Raw genomic sequence first — 19,537 nt, 5'->3', positions numbered from 1 at the left:
TATGGCTATCTGTATCGCTGAGGCACGCAAGCCTCCCCACCAACGGCAAGGTCCATAGTTCATGGGATGAGGTGCGCATCAATGACCTCCCTAAAATCCACGTTCTGCTTCCCGCGGAGTGCATCATTCAGTGGGCCAAACAGATGCAAGTCGGAACATGTGAGATCCAGGCTGTAGGGTGGATGAGGAAGAACAGTCCAATGATGTTTTGTGACATTCTGTCTTGTGCTCAGACCTGTGTGAGGCCTTGTCATGGAGAAGGAGACGTTCGTTTGCATTTTTTGGGCAACGAACACGTTGAAGTCTTTTATTCAGTTTCCTGAGGGTAGCACAATACACGTTGGAGTTGATCGTCGCTTCATGAGGGAGGACATCAAACAGAATAAGCCATCCAGAGTCACAGAAGACCTTCTCCATGACTTTACTGGCTGAGGGTGCGCCTTTGAACTTCTCCTTCGGAGAAGTGGTGGTGTGGCGCCAGTCCATAGATTGCTGCTTTCTTTCTGGCTCAGAGTGATAAACCCTTGATTCATTCTCTGTTATGTTCGACAGTAAATTGTCACGAACAGCTTCGTAACGTACAATAAACAATTCCGCACAGATTGTCCTTTGTTGGTCTTTATGGTCTTCTGTTAGGTGGCGAGGAATCCAGTGGTCGCGCAGCAATAAGTACCCCAACTGGGGGAGAATGTGTCGGCGTTACCAACGGAAACGTACAGTTTTGCATCGTGGTGTTTGGTTGTGATCGAATGAGAGTGTCCACACGTTCCAGCATCGCAGGAGTCACAGCTGTGTGCGGCCGGTCGGCACGTGGGAGATCGCACAGGTTTGTTGCGATGATGGCAGACGCCTCGCACAACGACTCACTGTGCTTTTGTTCACTGCTAGATCTCCGTACACATCCTGCAAGCGCCTGTGAATATCTGCGATGCTCTGGTGTTCCGCCAAAAGAAACTCAATGTCACCTCTCTGCTTGGAATGCAGAAACAGAACTAGCTCTTTATTCGCACGAAGTGTTGAGTGCTATAGACAAGGTATTTCAAATCGATTCCGTATTTGCTGGCCACAGTGGCCGTGCGGTTCTAGGCGCTACAGTCTGGAGCCGAGCGACCGCTACGGTCGCAGGTTCAAATCCTGCCTCGGGCATGGATGTGTGTGGTGTCCTTAGGTTAGTTAGGTTTAGTTAGTTCTAAGTTCTAGGCGACTGATGACCTCAGAAGTTTAGTCGCATAGTGCTCAGAGCCGTTTGAACCATTTTTGATTCCGTATTTCTGGTTTTGCGATAGGCTTTTGACACTGTATCATACAAGCGGCTTGTAGTGAAATTGCGTGCTTATGGAATATCGTCTCAATTATGTGACCGGATTGGTGATTTCCTGTCAGAGAGGCCACAATTCGTAGTAATTGACGGAAATTCATCGAGTAAAGCAGAAGTGATTTTTGGCGTTCCCCATTGTCATGTTGTAGGCCCTTTGCTGTTCCTTATCTATATAAACCATTTGGGAGACAATCTAAGCAGCCGTCTTAGGTCGTTTGCAGACGACGCAATTGTTTATCGACTAATAAAGTCATTAGAAGATCAATAAAAATTACGAAACTATTTAGAAAAGATATCTGAATGGTTCGAAAATTGGCAGTTGACCCTAAGTAACGATAAGTGTGATGTCATCCACATGAGTGCTAACTTAGGTTACACGATAAATCAGTCAAATCTGAAGCCCGTAAATTCAACTAAATACCTAGGTAGTACAATTACGAACTACTTAAACTGAAAGGAACACACAGAAAATATTGTAGGGACGGCTAACAAAGACTGCGTTTTATTGGTATGACACTTAGAAAATGTAACAGGTCTACTAAGGAGACTCCCTGCACTACGCTTGTCCGTCCTCTTTTAGAATACTGCTGCGCTGTGTGGGATCGTTACCAGATACGACTGACGGAGTACACCAAAAAAGTTCAAAGAAGGGCAGCACGTTTTGTATTATCGCGAAATATGGGGGAGAGTGTCACTGAAACGAGATAGGATTTGGGCTCGACAGCATTAAAAAAAAGGCGGTTTTCGTTGCGACGGAATCTTCTCACGAAGTTCCAATCACCAACTTTCTCCTCCGAATGCGAAAATGTTTTGTTGACACCGACCTACATAGGGGGAGAAACGATCACCGCGATAAAATAAGCGAAATCAGAGCTCGTACGGAAAGATATAGGTGTTCATTCTTTCCCCGCGCTATACGGGATTGGAATGATAGAGAATTGTACAGGTCGTTCGATGAACCCTCTGCCAGCCACTTAAATGTTATTTGCAAAGTATCCATGTAGATGTAGATGCACATGCGTTTCAGTCATTTGAGGCGTACGTATATCGCCGCTACCTATCGGAACTTCATGAAACTATAGCGCCTGAAGCTGGAATGTTCCACGGTGTCCCACAACAAATTCTGTATTTTTCCACAGAAACTATCCGAAAAAAAGTGTTCAAATGGTTCAAATGGCTCTGAGCACTATGGGACTCAACTGCTGTGGCATAAGTCCCCTAGAACTTAGAACTACTTAAACCTAACTAACCTAAGGACAGCACACAACACCCAGCCATCACGAGGCAGAGAAAATCCCTGACCCCGCCGGGAATCGAACCCGGGAACCCGGGCGTGGGAAGCGAGAACGCTACCACACAACCACGAGATGCGGACAAAAAAAAAAAAAAAAAAAAAAAAAAAAGTGTTGCATTACTTATTGAGCGCCCCCTCGTATATTCAACAACGAGTCAATGTAAATAAAGTATCTTATGTATAATGAAGTGGGATTTAACATCGAGTTCTGTATATTCCCTTTCGGCAACTTCTTCTGCGCCGACAAAGAGTATTTTCACAGAAATTCTTAAATTAATGGTTGTGGTTGTATTCTAAACAACAATAGCTCTTTAATGGAATAATATTTCATGGTGTTGAATCATACCAGTCTATTGAACGGCTTTAGGAGTAACTTCCGAACCGAATCAGTGCATTAACACAGGTCAGAGCGCCATATTGATAAGTGGACTCGTACTGCCAAGTTGTCTGTAAAGTGGACACGATTTCATAATCACTGAATTAACATCACATACCCTCTCAGTCCATGCAGTTTCATTTCGTTCACTCCTCCTATTCTGTGTGCTTAACATTTTCCTATCAGGCAATGAATTTTGTAATTGTGCCAGTAAATATTCTTTTTGATTTTGTGAACTCTCTTTTTTACTCCAATAAAACAACATGTAATGCTGTATCTGTAAAAGTGATATTTCGTACTCATTGATCTGTTCTGTTCTACAGTTTCTTTGGCGACGTTCTGTAAATGATTCAAGTCCGTTTCATGTACCCTTTTCTCCGGCGTTAGACGTTTCTATTGAATGACGAACACCTCTAAGCATCTTTCTTTTCCCACAAATCCAAGTGGCTTTTATCACCTCATCTGACATTAGATCCGTATATCACTATTTTCATTACTAGCAGTGTTTCTCATTCATCTCCTGAACTACGAGTACACAAACATATAAATAAACCAATAACCGTGTAGTTTTCCCTCCGTTTTCAACGTGCCGTCTGCTCATTATATTTTAATAAACTTAAACATGGTCCGTAGTAGGCTGTAAGGCGAGTTTTATTTAATCGTGCGATTAGCCAATTCCGACTACGAGTCATTATCAAGCACCTGTAAAACCATGGAAAAGCACTACATTATCTGCATACATAGCTGTGTATAAATAACACTTCCACATCTCACATTAAGATAAAACATTACTGCACAAATTTCTTACTTACATTTGTAACATCTGTACTTCATGTCGTTTTCAAGTCACTCTTAATTACAAGTGAAAGGTGGCCACATTCCGTCGTTTACGAAAGGATCCACACTACACTGACACCTTTTAAATCGTATTCTGAACTTTGCTCTATGTGCAACCACATGGTAACTTACAGCAGCTGGTAATTTGTTGTCACAGATTCATATTCATCCAATGACTTGAAGACTCTTGATAGCACGTATCAAGGCTTGTCACATATATTGCTGGCGTGACAGACTTAGTTGCCGTCATGTGTAAAAATACTCAGCGACCATAGAATACATTAGGGGCATACAAATGAACATAAAATAAAACTACATTATTTTACACGTCATATTAACGAAAATTTACATGGGGTACGAACAAAATCAACTACTGGCGTGCCAGGTATGACGACTGCCTTATATCATAAGACGTGAGTGTCTGAAAGCTTTGTCGTTTGTTCTACTTTTGTGGATTTGACATCAAAACTTCTTCGTTTGCACCGGTGGTGCGCCTCAGAGTAAACATCACGTTTACGACAGACATCACCAGGTGGTCTCATCTTTGGGGAAAGTGCCTGACGCAAACAAGATTCTGAAATAGAACAGATCCGAGCTATTCGCACCCGTTTAATAGCGCGATAACTGCGCTTGGTTTGTAGCATTCGCTACTGCCGGATCACATCTGTTTACAGCAGATTTATTAAGCGGCCTTAGCGTGGGGATTGTTGTCCGCTGGAAACCATGTCTACAAGTCGCTGCCAGGGTGCGGGCCAACACGTCACTTGTATTTTGTGCAGGGCCGCGACGAGTCGAGTAATGGACTGCTCGCTTGGAAAGCGATTCATCTTTAAATGCGAACATTTTAGGTTAGGGTTTACCGTGACTGTTATTGACATTAAATGAAGCAACAAGTTTACTGTTAACTGTCACTGTTTATTTATCTCCACGACGCGTTTCAAAGGTTTAAACACCCGTCATCAGGTGGATTTGCGTTTGTTAATATGACATGTGTGTGTGTGTTGTGTTATGATTTTTTGGAGGAACTTGTGGCCCTGTCTAGTGGAGAAACAAAACACTATTCCAGAACATGGTTTTGGGTTTCTTTTGACAAAAAATTAAACGTGTATCTAACGGTAAACATAAAATAAGAAAAATAAAGTACCTCCAGTGGTCACAGGATCCTTTCACTGACATTGTGATCAACACAAATTCTCAGGGACTACTACAGGTATTTTCAAAAAATGGCTCTGAGCACTATGAGACTTAACTTCTGAGGTCATCAGTCCCCTAGAACTTAGAACTACTTAAACCTAACTAACCTAAAGACACCACAAACATCCATGCCCGAGCCAGGATTCGAACCTGCGACCGTAGCAGTCGCGCGGTTCCAGACTGTAGCGCCTAGAAACGCTCAGCCATACCGCCCGGCACGCATTTTCATCTGATTCTCAGTAACAGCTACAGTTATTCAGGAGAAGGTTTTTGTAGATACACTATGTGATCAAAAGTGTCCGGACACCCCCAACAACGTACTTTTTTCGTATTTGGTTCATTGTGCTGCCACCTACTGCCAGGAAATCCATGTCAGCGGCCTCAGTAGTAGAGAGAGGCAGAATGGGGCGCTCCGCGGAACTCACAGATTTCGAATGTGGTCAGGTGATTGGGTGTCACTTGCGTCATACGTCTGTACGCGAGATTTTCACACTCCTGAACATCCCTAGGTCCACCGTTTTCGGTGTGATAGTGAAGTGGAAACGTGAAGGGACACGTACAGCACAAGAGCGTACAAGCCGGCCTCATCTGTTGACTGACAGAGACCGCCGACAGTTGAAGAGGGGCCGGCCGCTGTGGCCGATCGGTTCTAGACGCTTCACTCGGGAACCGCGCTGCTACTACGGTCGCAGGTTTGAATCCTGGCACGGGCATGGATGTGTGTGATGTTGTTAGGTTAGTTAGGTTTAAGTAGTTCTAAGTTCTAGCGGACTGATGACCTAAGATTTTTAGTCCCATAATGCTTAGAGCCGTTTTTAGTTGAAGAGGGTCGTAATCTGCAATAGACAGACATCTATCCAGACCATCACGCAGGAATTCTAAACTGCATCAGGATCCATTGCAAGTACTATGGCAGTTAGACGGGAGGTGAGAAAACTTGGATTCCATGGCCGAGCGTCTGCTCATAAGCCACACATCACGCCGGTAAATGCCAAACGACGCCTCGCTTGGTGTAAGGAGCGTAAACGTTGGACGATTCAACAGTGGAAAAACGTTTTGTGGAGTAACAAATCACGGTACACAATGTGGCGATCCGATGGCAGGGTGCGTATGGCGAATGCCCGTTGTACGTCGTCTGCGAGCGTGTGTAGTGCTAACAGTACCATTCGGAGGCGGTGGTGTTATGGTATGGTCGTATTTTTCATGGAGGGGACTTGCACCCCTCGTTGTTTTGCGTGGTACTATCACAGCACAGGCCTAGAGTGATGTTTTAAGCACCTTCTTGCTTCCCACTGTTGAAGAGCAATTCGGGGATGACGATTGCATCTTAACGCGATCGAGCACCTGTTCATAATGCACAGCCTGTGGCGAAGCGGTTACACGACAGTAACATCCCTGTAATGGACTGGCGTGCACAGAGTCCTGACCTGAATCCTATAGAACACCTTTAGGATGTTTTGGAACGCCGACTTCGTGCCAAGCCTCACCGACCGACATCGATACATCTCCTCAGTGCAGCACTCCGTGAAGAATGAGCTGCCAGTCCCCAAGAAACCTTCCAGCACTTGACTGAACGTATGCCTGCGAGAGTGGAAGCTGTCGTCAAGGCTAAGGGCGGGCTAACACCATACTGAATTCAAACATTACCGATGGAGGGCGGCACGAACTTGTAAGTCATTTGCAGCCAGGTGTCTGGATACTTTTGATCACATAGTGTACAAACATCCCCTGACAGTCTATTCCTATAACATATACTGCGTCTGTAATGATAATTATGGTAAATGAAACAGGGTTGCACTTCCGTATTTTGGGATGAGGTCCTGACATCCTATAAAACATCCGTCGAAGCATTCCACGGGTCAGTTCGCTATTTGTGGAGCAACAATATCTCTATGTGTTTTTCGTATCGGTTTGTTGTCTGTAAACTTTCGACAGGTCTAACTAGTTATCGCAACACAGACGAGAGCAGACGAAGTAAACGCACCTGTAATTGCCAGCTAACATAGCATTTTAATATAACTCCAAAATTAGTAAAGTAAATAAACAACTAAAATAGCGAATGTGAAATTACGAAAACATTTAAACTTAAAATCAAAGCATTCTCGGACGTCTTGGAATTCCCAGGACAGATATCTTGCCGGTATTGATATCGAAAACAGGCAAAAATCGCTCAGGTTCTCGATTCCCAGGATACGCGAACATTATATATACTCGTACATAATTAAGAATGCACGTAATTCTCTCAGAGGGAATCCTGCTTGAACTTCTCTGGTTTTTGTTTACTAACACTTACACGTTTTGCTAATTTCTCTACTCCAGTCTGCCATTTTTTTTTTATGCGGCCCGTCACGAATTCCTGTCCTGTGCCTCAGAATAATACTTGCAATCGACTTCCTCAGTTTTTTGCTGGATGTATTCCAATCTCTGTCTTCCTCTACAGTTTTTGCCTTCTACAGCTCCCTCTAGTACCACGAAAGTCATTTCCTGACGTCCTAACAGATGTCTTATCATCCTGTCCATTTCTCTTGTCAGTGTTTTGCACATACCTAATCAGTCCACCTAATTTACGACATTCGTCTGTAGCACAACATCTCTGTTCTGATTTTTGCCACCGTCCATGTTTCACTGTCAAACAATGCTGTGCTCCAAACGTACATTCTCAGAAGTTTCTTCATCAAATGAAGGCCTACGTTGGATCTAGTAGACTTCTCTTGACCAGAAACGCCCTTTTTGCCAGCGCTAGTCTGCTTTCGATGTCCTCTCCTTGCTGCGTCCGTCATTTATTACCTTGTGCCGTAGACAGCAGTATTCCTTAACTTTACCAATCCTAATGTTAAGTCTCTTTCTGTTCTCATAGAGTTTCTCCAAAATATTGAAATTTGCTAACATGCTCTTTTTACGATTTTTTTATTTTATCTGTTCGTTTTAATAATGCCTGTAATGTTTTGTGACTCTGTAATCTGATATTGTGGCCTGCCTCCTGAGATTACGCTATTTCATGTGTGAGTTAACGCGTTCAGGGGCTCTTGCACAAGTGCAGCCGTTTTGACGTATTCTACTTACTTACGTATGTATTAGAGAAAGCCAACACAGTTGAAGGTGTTACAATAATAGGATCAAAGTAGAGGGAAATTGCCTGCATTGACACGCATTGACAGGCAGCGCGGTAAAATGTTATCATTCATACTATCTATGAACCTATTGCAACCTAAGTAATGTAGTTTCAGAATATCTGCTGTAGCTGTTATGAGGAGGGACGGTTTCTGGAGCAGGCTCCCGCTGTGTTGCAGAGGGCCTGGCCGTGCTGTTCATCTTCCTGTTCGGGAAGCCGTTCCGGCGCGGCTTCTTCTGCGACGACGAGTCCATCCGGCACCCCGTCAAGGCGGACACCGTGCCCTCGCTCGCCCTCGCACTCGTCGCTCTGGGCCTGCCGCTGCTCGTGGTGAGTCCAGCCAGCCGTTCTCCAGCCTCCAGCGAAACCACCTCGCTCTTTTATGCACGTAGAGGACGAAAATATGGAAACATCCGAAACAAAACATGTTGGCACGCCTAATACGATGCAGGAAAGCCGTTTCGGAATGTATAAATACAAGTCCTGTGTGGTTCTAAGGCTAATCTTACACCACTCTTCCTTCAAAATAGTGGCAAGCATAGGTAACGATAATGGAGGTGGATGTAGACCACAAGGGTCTGCTGTATAGTTTCTCCAAAATATATAAGTTTACTAACATGGTGATTGTGATGGCCAGGGGGATGGGGAAGGGGGAGTGGGATGGGGAGGCGAGGGTGCGGCAATTCATCCTCCTGTTCACAAAACCAGTCCTGGACGATTCGAGCTGCGTGAACAGGGCCCTGTCGTCTTGGAACACAACTTCACCATTGCGGAACAAACATTGTAACATGAAATGGACCTGATCATCCAATATCGTCAAGTAATCCTTGGCAGTAAGGCCACCTTGAAGAGTAACCATGGGACCCATTTAATACCACGATATGGTTGCGATATCATCACCAGACCACCACTATTTTTCGCTCCTGTGACGTAAACTCGGCTAGAAGTTGGTAACAGTGTGCAGCAAGACTCGTCCGCCGAAATGACTTTCTGCCGTTCCTCCGTGCTCCAGACTTATGGTCTCGGAACCACCTTTTCCCGTCAGGGATGCTTCTATCACTGATGAATGGTTTTGGAACCCTAGAGCACTCTTCCGTTCCCTGTTTACTGAGCGTCCTTCGTGTTGTTTTGGTGCTGACAGCGCTCGCGAGTGACACATTCAGTTTCGCAGTGACTTTTGCAGCTGTCGTCCTCATATTTTTCGTCACAATCCCCTTCGCTGACTGTCCGTCACCATCACTCGAGATATACTTTCCTCCGCGTTGTGACTTAGCGGCAGATGTTTTTCCACTTTCAAGGTATGCGGGATAATGTTTCCATACGGTGCGTCTTGAAACACCGAACACTTCCGCTATCTTGTTTATGGAAGCACCCACCTTGTTCTTGTTGTGGTCTTCAGTCCAAAGACTGGTCTGATGCAGCTCTCCATGCTACTCTATCCTCTGCAAGCTTTTTGATTTCCGAGTAACTACTGCAACATACATCCTTCTGTACCTGTTTAGTCTATTCATGCCTTGGTCTCCCTCTACGATTTTTACCCTTCGCGCTTCACACCAATACTAAACACATGATCCCTTGATGCCTCAGAATGTATCGTACCAACCGATCCCTTCTTCTAGTCAAGTTGTGCCACAAATTTCTCTTCTCCCCAATTCTACTCAGTACCTCCTCATTAGCTATGTGAGCTACCCATCTAATCTGCAGCATTCTTCTGTAGCACCACATTTCCAAAACTTCTATTCTCTTCCTGTCCAAATTATTTATCGTCCATGTTTCACTTCCATACATGGCTACACTCCATGCAATTACTTCCATAAAAGACTTCCTGGCACTTAAATCTACACTAGATGTTAACAAATTTCTCTTCTTCAGAAACGCTTGCATTGCCGTAGCCAGTCTACATTTTGAATCCTCTCCACTTCGACCATCATCAGTTATTTTGCTCCCCAGATAGCCAAACTCATTTACTACTTTAAGTGTCCAATTTCCTAACCTAATTCCCTGAGCATCTACGGATTTCATTCGACTTCATTACATTATCCTCGTTTTGCTTCTGTTGGTGTTAATCTTACATCCTCCTTTCAAGACACTATCCATTCCGTTCAACTGCTCTTGCAGGTCCTTTGCAGTGTCTGACAGAATTATAATGTCATCGGCAAACCTCAAAGTTTTTATTTCTTCTTTGCACACCTGTCAGCACCTGATTTCTTTGGAATGAGCACCAATAATTTGCCTATGATCGAATTCAGTTAAGTTCAACGTAATACATTCACAGCTACACAGAACACTGTTCTGACCACGACTGATAGTTTCAGCGTGTTGAGGAGACTCCACGGGTGCCTCCGTGGTTCTCTACACTTGGCTGTCATCTGAATACCGTAACTCCTACAACCATCAAAAAGAAACGCAAAGTATATCAATTTAAAAAAGCTGATAAAAAAGCTCTTAACACCGTTTTAAGAGACAGTCGACAATCCTTCCGATCTGATCACGCAAGCGTAGAAAAGTTGTGGAATGATATCAAAGAGATAGTATCCAAAGATATTGAGAGATACATACCACATAAATTAATAAGCGATGGTACTGATCTCCCATGGTACACAAAACGGGTCAGATCGCTGTTGCAGAAGCAGCGAAAAAAGCATGCCAAATTTAAAAGAACGCAAAATCCCCCAGACTGCCAAAGTTTTGCAGAAGTTCGAAATAAAGCGCGTACTTCAATGCGAGATGTTTTCAATAATTTCCACAACAAAACTCTGTCTCCAAATCTGGTAGAACACCCAAAGAGATTCTGGTCATACGTAAAGCACGTCACTGGCACCGCGCAACCAATACATTCACTGCGCGATAACAACGGTGACGTCACTGATGACAGTGCCACTAAAGGAGAGTTATTAAACACGGTTTTCCGAAACTCGTTCACCAAAGAAGACGAAGTAAATTTTCCTGAATTCCAGTCAAGGACAACTGCCAAGATGAGAAGCATAGAAATAGATATCCTTGGTGTCGCAAAGCAGCTTAACGCACTTAATAAAAGCAAGACTTCCGGTCCAGATCGTACACCAGTGAGGTTCCTCCCAGAGTATGCTGATACAATAGCTCCATATTTAGCAATTATATACAACCGTTCGCTCACAGAAAGATCAGCAGCCGGCCTGAGCGGCCGAGCGGTTCTAGGCGCTACAGTCTGGAACCGCGCGACCGTTACGGTCGCAGGTTCGAATCCTGCCTCGGGCATGGATGTGTGTGATGTCCTTAGGTTAGTTAGGTTTAAGTAGTTCTAAGTTCTAAGGGACCGATGACCTTAGCAGTTAAGTCGCATAGTGCTCAGAGCCAAAGATCAGCACCCAAAGAATGGAAAATGGTTCAACTCACACCAATACCCAAAAAGGGAAGCAAGAGTAATCCGTTGAATCACAGCCCCATTTCACTAACGTCGATTTGCAGTAGTTCTCTGAAACATACTGTGTTAGAACATTATTAATTAACTCGAAGAAAACGATTTATTGATACACAGTCAGCACGGATTCAGAAAATATCATTCTTGTGAAACACAACTAGCCCTTTATACTCATGAAGTAATGAGTGCTATCGACAGGGGACGTCAAACTGATTCCATATTTTTCGATTTCCAGAAGGCTTTCGACACCGTTCCTCCCAAGCGTCTCCTAACCAAACTGTGTTCCTATGGAATGTCGCCTCAGATGTGCGACTGTATTCTTGATTTCCTGTCAGAAAGGTCACAGTTCGTAGTAATAGACGGAAAGTAATAGAGTAAAACGGAAGTAATATCCGGCGTTCCCCAAGGAAGTGTTATAGGCCCTCTATTGTTCCTTATCTATATTAATGACATAGGAGAAGATCTCAGTAGCCGTCTTAGATTGTTTGCAGATGATACTGTCAGTTACCGTCTAGTAAAGTCATCAGATGACCAAAACGAATTGCAAAATGATTTAGATAAGATATCTGTATGACGCGAAAAGTGGCAATTGGCCCTTAATAAAGAGAAGTGTGAAGTTATTCACATGAGTGCTAAAAGAAATCCGCTAAATTTCGATTAAGCGATAAGTCACACAAATCTGAAAGCTGTAAATTCAACTAATTACTTAGGGATTACAATTACAAACACCCTAAATTGGAACGTTCACATAGATTGTGGGTAGAGCAAACCAAAGACTGCGATTCATTGGCAGAGCACGTAGAAGGTGCAACAGGTCTACTAAAGAGACTGCTTACACCACGCTTGTCCGCCCTATTCTGGAGTGTTGCTGTGCATTGTGGGATACGCATCAGATGGGACTGACGGATGTCATCGAAGAAGTACAAAGAAGGGCAGCTCGTTTTGCATTATCGCGAAGTAGGGGAGATAGTGCTACAGACGTAATACGTGAATTGGAGTGGCATTCATTAAAACAAAGGCGTTTTTCACTGTGGCAGGATCTTCTCATGAAATTTCAGTCACCAGTTTTCTCTGGCGATTGCGAAAACATTCTGTTGGCACCCATCTACGTAGGGAGAAATCATCATCACGATAAAATAAGAGAAATCAGGGCTCTCACGTAAAAATTTAAGTGCTCTTTTTCCCCGCACACCGTTCGAGAGTGGAACGGTAGAGAGACAGCTTGAAGTTGGTTCATTGAACTCTGTGCCAGGAACTTTATTGTGAATAGCAGAGTGATCACTTCGCTGTGGATGTAGATGTATGTGCAAGCATCCAGTTCCCAGACTGTTTCTTTATTTTTGTCCAGCTCCTGTACATTACCACTGTTTGCGAAAGGTTTAAAGTTGCATCCATGGCGTTCAAAAGCATCCTCCAGGCGTCACAGGGGACTTGGCTTCATGTTCGGCTTAATCAACGGAATTTGGCAGTAAATTCCAATCACAAAGAAAGCAGGAGTTAACAGATGTGAAAATTACCGAACTATCAGTTTAATAAGTCACAGCTGCAAAATACTAACGCGAATTCTTTACAGACGAATGGAAAAACTAGTAGAAGCCGACCTCGGGGAAGATCAGCTTGGATTCCATAGAAATGTTGGAACACGTAAGGCAATACTGACCCTACGACTTATCTTAGAAGCTAGATTAAGGAAGGGCAAACCTACGTTTCTAGCATTTGTACACTTAGAGAAAGCTTTTGACAATGTTGACTGGAATACTCTCTTTCAAATTCTGAAGGTGGCAGGGGTAAAATACAGGGAGAGAAAGGCTATTTACAATTTGTACAGAAACCAGATGGCAGTTATAAGAGTCGAGGGACATGAAAGGGAAGCAGTGGTTGGGAAGGGAGTGAGACAGGGTTGTTGTCTCTCCCCGATGTTATTCAATCTGTATATTGAGCAAGCAGTGAAGGAAACAAAAGAAAAATTCGGAGCAGGTATTAAAATCCATGGAGAAGAAATAAAAACTTTGAGGTTCGCCGATGACATTGTAATTCTGTCAGAGACAGCAAAGGACTTCGAAGAGCAGTTGAACGGAATGGATAGTGTCTTGAAGGGAGGATATAAGATGAACATCAACAAAAGCAAAACGAGGATAATGGAATGTAGTGGAATTAAGTCGGGTGATGCTGAGGGAATTAGATTAGGAAATGAGACACTGAAAGTTGTAAAGGAGTTTTGCCATTTGGGGAGCAAAATAACTGATGATGGTCGAATTAGAGAGGATATAAAATGTAGACTGGCAATGGCAAGGAAAGCATTTCTGAAGAAGAGAAATTTGTTAACATCGAGTATACATTTAAGTGTCAGGAAGTCATTTCTGGAAGTATTTGTATGGAGTGTAGCCATGTATGGAAGTGAAACATGGACGATAAATAGTTTGGACAAGAAGAGAATAGAAGCTTTCGAAATGTGGTGCTACAGAAGAATGCTGAAGATTAGATGGGTAAATCACATAACTAATGAGGAAGTATTGAATAGGATTGGGGAGGAGAGAAGTTTGTGGCACAACTTGGCTAGAAGAAGGGATTGGTTGGTAGGACATGTTCTGAGGCATCAAGGGATCGCCAATTTAGTATTGGAGGGCAGCGTGGAGGGTAAAAATCGTAGAGGGAGACCAAGAGATGAATACGCTAAGCAGATTCAGAAGGATGTAGATTGCAGTAGGTACTGGGAGATGAAGAAGCTTGCACAGGATAGAGTATCATGGAGAGCTGCATCAAACCAGTCTCAGGACTGAAGACCACAACAACAACATCGGCAGTCTATTGCTCAGACTGGGCACATGAGTATCTAGTCCACCATAATACTGCGCGAGACTAAGGTTAGCTTTCATATTTAGGATTCCGTCCTTCGCCAGAGATTTCCAGAGTTTTCAGTAGCTTAACAAAGCTGAAAAGTTTGTAAAGTACACATGTTGTACTGTGTGGCGATCTATAAGATAGGAAACGAAGAACACATTCCGTACGCCGCAGTCACGGTGTGAAAACTTGTATTGTTCCAAGATGACCGGCTTCAACAGTCTCATGCTGGCATTATCTGATGTTATGCAGTTTTTTGTCAAAGCGCCATGATCAAATGACGGCAGTATAATCTGTTGAAACCTATCACCTTGGAACAATAAAAGTTACCATACTGCCATCACGGCGTACGAAATGTGTTCATTTCCTAAGCCGAAAATTGAGTCTTATTCTGCGTCACAAGTGGTTTAGGGGTGTGGATGTTTTGGTTCTTTGAACTACATGGAAAGCAGTCCATCCCTTCTGAAATTACATCGGGGGTTTTCAGGAAACAATGTTACATTTAATTATAGAAATTCCGCATCAAGCAATAAAAATTAACGTATTTATCTTCACGCTTTACTCGGTGGTTTTCATAGTCTTACTTTTTCATCTGCAGCAACAAACAGCTGTAATTAGCCATTTGATGGGCTACTTTAACTTTGTAAAGCTTTTCGAATCATTTCACGCTAATCTTCCGACGAGTCTTGAAGAAATATTCTTAAAGAATCTTTCTGAACCCTTTTTTCCTGCTCGCCTTATCTTCTCGCCTCTAATGCAACCGTCGCGGTCGGGACTTCAAACCCTAATCTTCCTTCCTTTAAATTTATTAATTATTTTTCATTATCAACAATAACTAGCTACTGCCTTTAAAATAATTGTGATCCACGAACAAAAACACAGTTTAGGATTGTGCCAGAAACTGGCTACAAATTGACGTATCGATTGTTATTGTTGAAATAAGTGTTTTTAGCTTCGTCAGAAGCTGCATTGATGGTTCAAATGGCTCTAAGCACTATGGGACTTAACATCTGAGGTCATCAGTGCCCTAGACGTAGAACTACTTAAACCTAACTAACCTAAGGACATCACACACATCCATGCCCGAGGCAGGATTCGAACCTGCGACCGTAACGGTCACGCGGTTCCAAACTGACGCGCTTGGAACCGCACGGCCACACCGGCTGGCAAGCTGCATTGAGAAGTATCTATTTTTTATTTCTTGATGGTGAATAGTTTGGGATACCTGTATCCATTTTCAAACCATCCGTGCTGCAAATGTGACAAAAACAGGTGATTACCAATGTATAGAAACTGCCCCTGCATAATCAAATAGAACTCTAATGTCCGTCCTATGAGGTATGTTTTGCTGTTGTGAAATCGGCCATATACCGTTTTGATTACTGCAGGGACAGTTTCTGTACGTGGGCTATCACCTATATTTGTCACACTCACAGCACGGATGGTTTGAAAATGGACACAGGTATCCGAAACTATTCACCATCGAGAAATAAAAAATAGATACTTCTCAATGCAGCTTATGACGAAGCTACAACCATTTATTTCAATTATAAGACAAGTTGCTGTCCTATTTTTCACCTGCAGCATGCTGCAGGGATTGTTATTGTACCAATATTATTTTCAGTACACCAAACCGCAGTGACCATTTTAAAGTTTAATGTCACTTTATTATATGATTCTCTGTAGTTTTCTGAATTCATATAAATATTTTTTTAACTGTCTCATCAAAACTCCCGTCTTTTTACTATTTTGCTACTGCGTTTTGATCCCAGGCATCATGGCTCACCACTTCCAGTCCCAGACGCGCCTATTCCGTATCTCTCCCTCGTCTGTCGTCTGCTGTCGTACCGAGAAAAGGAGTGAGCTATCCGTTACATCATAATTTGTTGCTATTTTTCAGAGTTCTTAGAAGCTAACGAATAACGTATTGAAAAACTTGCGTGAGGTTTTTGCTCACTGACAGAATAAGTGATGAACTGAGTGTTGTCTGACAAGTCTGACGGGCTGGTGCGGGAAGAAACTGGTGTAGGCATGCGTATTCAAATACAGAGGTATCTACACAGGGAGAATACGGCGCTGCGATCGGAAACGCATATATAACACAACAAGTGTCTGTTAGATTGGTTTCAGCTGCTACAATGGCGGGTCATCAAGATTTAAGTGAGTTTGAACGTGGTGTTACAGTCGGAGCACGAGCGATGGGACACTGCATCTCCGAGGTAGCTATGAAGCGTGGGTTTTCCTGTACGATCATTTCTCTAGTGTACCGTAAATATCAGGAATCCAGTAAAACATCAAATCTCCGACATAGCTGCTGCCGGAAAAAGATCCTGCACGAACGGGACCAACGACGACTGAAGAAAATCGTTCAACGTGACAGAAGTGCAACGCTTCCGCAAATTGCTGCAGATTTCAGTGCTGGGTCATCAACAAGTGTCAGCATGCGAACCAATCAACGAAACATCATCGATATGTTCTTTCGGAGCCGAAGGCCCAGTCGTGTACTGTTGATGACTGGACGACACAAAGCTTTATGCGTGACCTAGGCCCATCAATAACCACATCGGACTGTTGATGACATGAAACGCGTTTTCTGGTCGGACGAGTCTCGTTTCAAATTGTATCAAACGGATGGACGAGTACGGGGATGCAGACAACCACATGAATCCATGGACCCTGCATGTCAGCAGGGGACTGCTCAGCTGGTGGAGTCTTTGTAATGGTGTGGGGTGTGTTCAGTTGGAGTGATATGGGACCCCCGATACGTCTAGATATGACTCTGACAGGTGACACGTACGTAAACTTCCTGCCTGATCACCTGCATCCATTCAAGTCCATTGTGCATTGCAACGGACTCGGGCAATTCCAGCAGGACAATGCGGCACCCCATACGTCCAGAAGTTCTACAGACTGGCTTCAGGAACACACTTCTGAGTTTAAACGCTTCCTCTGGCCACAAAACTCCCCAGACATGAACGTTATTGACCATATCCTGGATGCCTTGCAAAGTGCTGTTCAGAAGAGACCTCCGCTCCCTCGTATTCTTACGGATTCATGGACAGCCCTGCAGGATTCATGGTGTCAGTTCCCTCCAGCAGTACTTCAGACATTAGTCGAGTCCATGCCATGTCGTGTTGCGGCACTGCTGCGTGCTCGCGGAGGACCTACACGAGCAGGTGTACCAGTTTTTTGGCCCTCCTGTGTACATTAGTCACCTGGAACGCCACAATTGCATAGACTATCTATTATTATCCATTTCCTATAATTCTAAAGGCTTCCTCTTTGAGAATTCCCATAGTTTTTGGTGCGTAATCTATTTGCTGTAGGAGGGGACTTCAGAAAGTAACTTACATTTTATCATGGCAGGCCAAGTAACTTTTATTGCCTGCTGCGCTACGCTTTAAAGTAACACAGATGCGCAACAAAGTCACCAAGTCTCTGAAAACAAAAGTCGGAAGGTTCTACTCCCAGTTCCTCGATGACAGAAATCCGCCCTTTGGTCACGGAGCCATTCGAGAAACGACCCGTGAACATCCTCATCGTTGGAAAATCTCTTTCCCCAGGATGTTTTTTTCATCTTGCAGAAAAGATGTAAATCGCATAGTGTACGACCCGGACTGTATGGCGGGTCAGTACCAGCCACGTCTGTGCGGCTTTGGTCAAATTGTTGGCACTGTTCGACTGTTACTGGATGTGACATTACATTTGGTCTACGTATCACCACAATTTCGCGGTGAATATGTGTGCAATTTGGATCTTTTGACCAAGGCAATTGTACGCTCCCGCCGACTTCAGCTTTGGAGTACGTTCGCATTTTCTGTACTACTTCGCTCGCGCATTGTGATCCACCTGTTATCCGTACCACAGTAGTACTGGATCTGCAAGACACCCTGAACGTGTGGTCTCTTCTGACAATGCGCCACCGTTGTTGGGTAATGGTTTTAGTGCGGAACGGTACATGTAACTTACTTTGTGATACCACCACGTACATAACGCATCTTACGGACTATAAGACGTACTTCTTCCTTCGAAAAATTGCCTCCAAAATCCAGGTGGGTCTTGTACTGTAAATTAATATAATAATGGTCGTGTTTGATTTAAAATTCCCGCCATCCTTAAAAATAACCATGTATGCGATGCTGCTAAAAACCTTTCTCTATCTGGCAACGTTGGATTCAACTGGCAGCAGAAGTGAACCAATGGACGGACGCAAGTAACGTTGATTCGCAAGCTTGCTAATACTGTCTTCCTCCCGCCTCGGTATCACAAACCGAGAACACTGTCTAGCCTATGATGCCTCATAACAATGCCAGTTAACTCGAATCGGAAATGATTTGTTTTCTTCGTTTTCTGTAACGGAAAAAATAAAATGTATTCATAGGATGCGGGCTATAAGTTGAAAGTAATACCATACACAGAAGAACAAGGAAACAGAGAAGCTGAGCGGTATTTTGGCCCTCCACCAACAGAAAAACCATTCGTGATTGGCGGGCTGGTAAGGTTCAAAATGGTTCAAATGGCTCCGAGCACTATGGGACTTAAACATCGGAGGTCATCAGTCTCGTAGAACTTAGAACTACTTAAACCTAACTAACCTAAGGACATCACATACATCCATGCCCGAGGCAGGATTCGAACCTGCGACCGTAGCGGTCTCGCGGTTCCAGACTGCAGCGCCAGAACCGCGCGGCCACTTCGGCCGCACTTACGATTCCAGTTTTATGGCACTATTCGATAAGATTGTTAATACTATAATAGCGTATGGGGCCTGAGGATGGCAATATTGAGTCGCCGAAACTGGTACCATTTGAGATATTAATAAAATAAAGCAAAACATACGGCTGTTGGTAAAGTTTTTCGAATCAACAAATGGATGATGGTCGAAACCCAACATGAATTCAAGCCGAAGGGAGCTTTAAAACGACCTACAATCAAACAAGTGTGACAGTTGATATAACAGTCATAGTCTAGAGTGACAGAGGACATTATTGTTAAAACTTTCAAGAAGTGCGGCATAAGTAACGCTCTCGATGGTAGTGATGGCCATCGTATATATGAAGAGGACAACGATGACGGCGAAGAGGATGAAGAAGAAGAAGGAACTTCAGACGACGATTTACAGGTATTTTAAAGGTCAATTCGGTTTCATGAACTAAGAATTTTTT

General features: G+C 43.7%; 1 protein-coding gene across 1 annotated transcript in view; it reads left to right on the top strand.

Moving 5' to 3' along the window:
• LOC126484673 (putative phosphatidate phosphatase) overlaps nt 1-19,537 on the top strand; it is a 358,366-nt gene that overhangs the window by 166,393 nt on the left and 172,436 nt on the right. Inside the window, exon 3 of the mRNA XM_050108266.1 lies at nt 8,310-8,461. Within this exon, the coding sequence (XP_049964223.1) occupies nt 8,310-8,461 (152 nt within the window). The remainder of the gene's footprint in view (nt 1-8,309; nt 8,462-19,537) is intronic.

Source organism: Schistocerca serialis, chromosome 6 (assembly GCF_023864345.2).
Source record: "Schistocerca serialis cubense isolate TAMUIC-IGC-003099 chromosome 6, iqSchSeri2.2, whole genome shotgun sequence".
NCBI lineage: Eukaryota > Metazoa > Arthropoda > Insecta > Orthoptera > Acrididae > Schistocerca > Schistocerca serialis.
The sequence above is the reverse complement of the archived record's forward strand: the minus strand, read 5'-3'. Positions and strand labels throughout refer to the sequence as shown.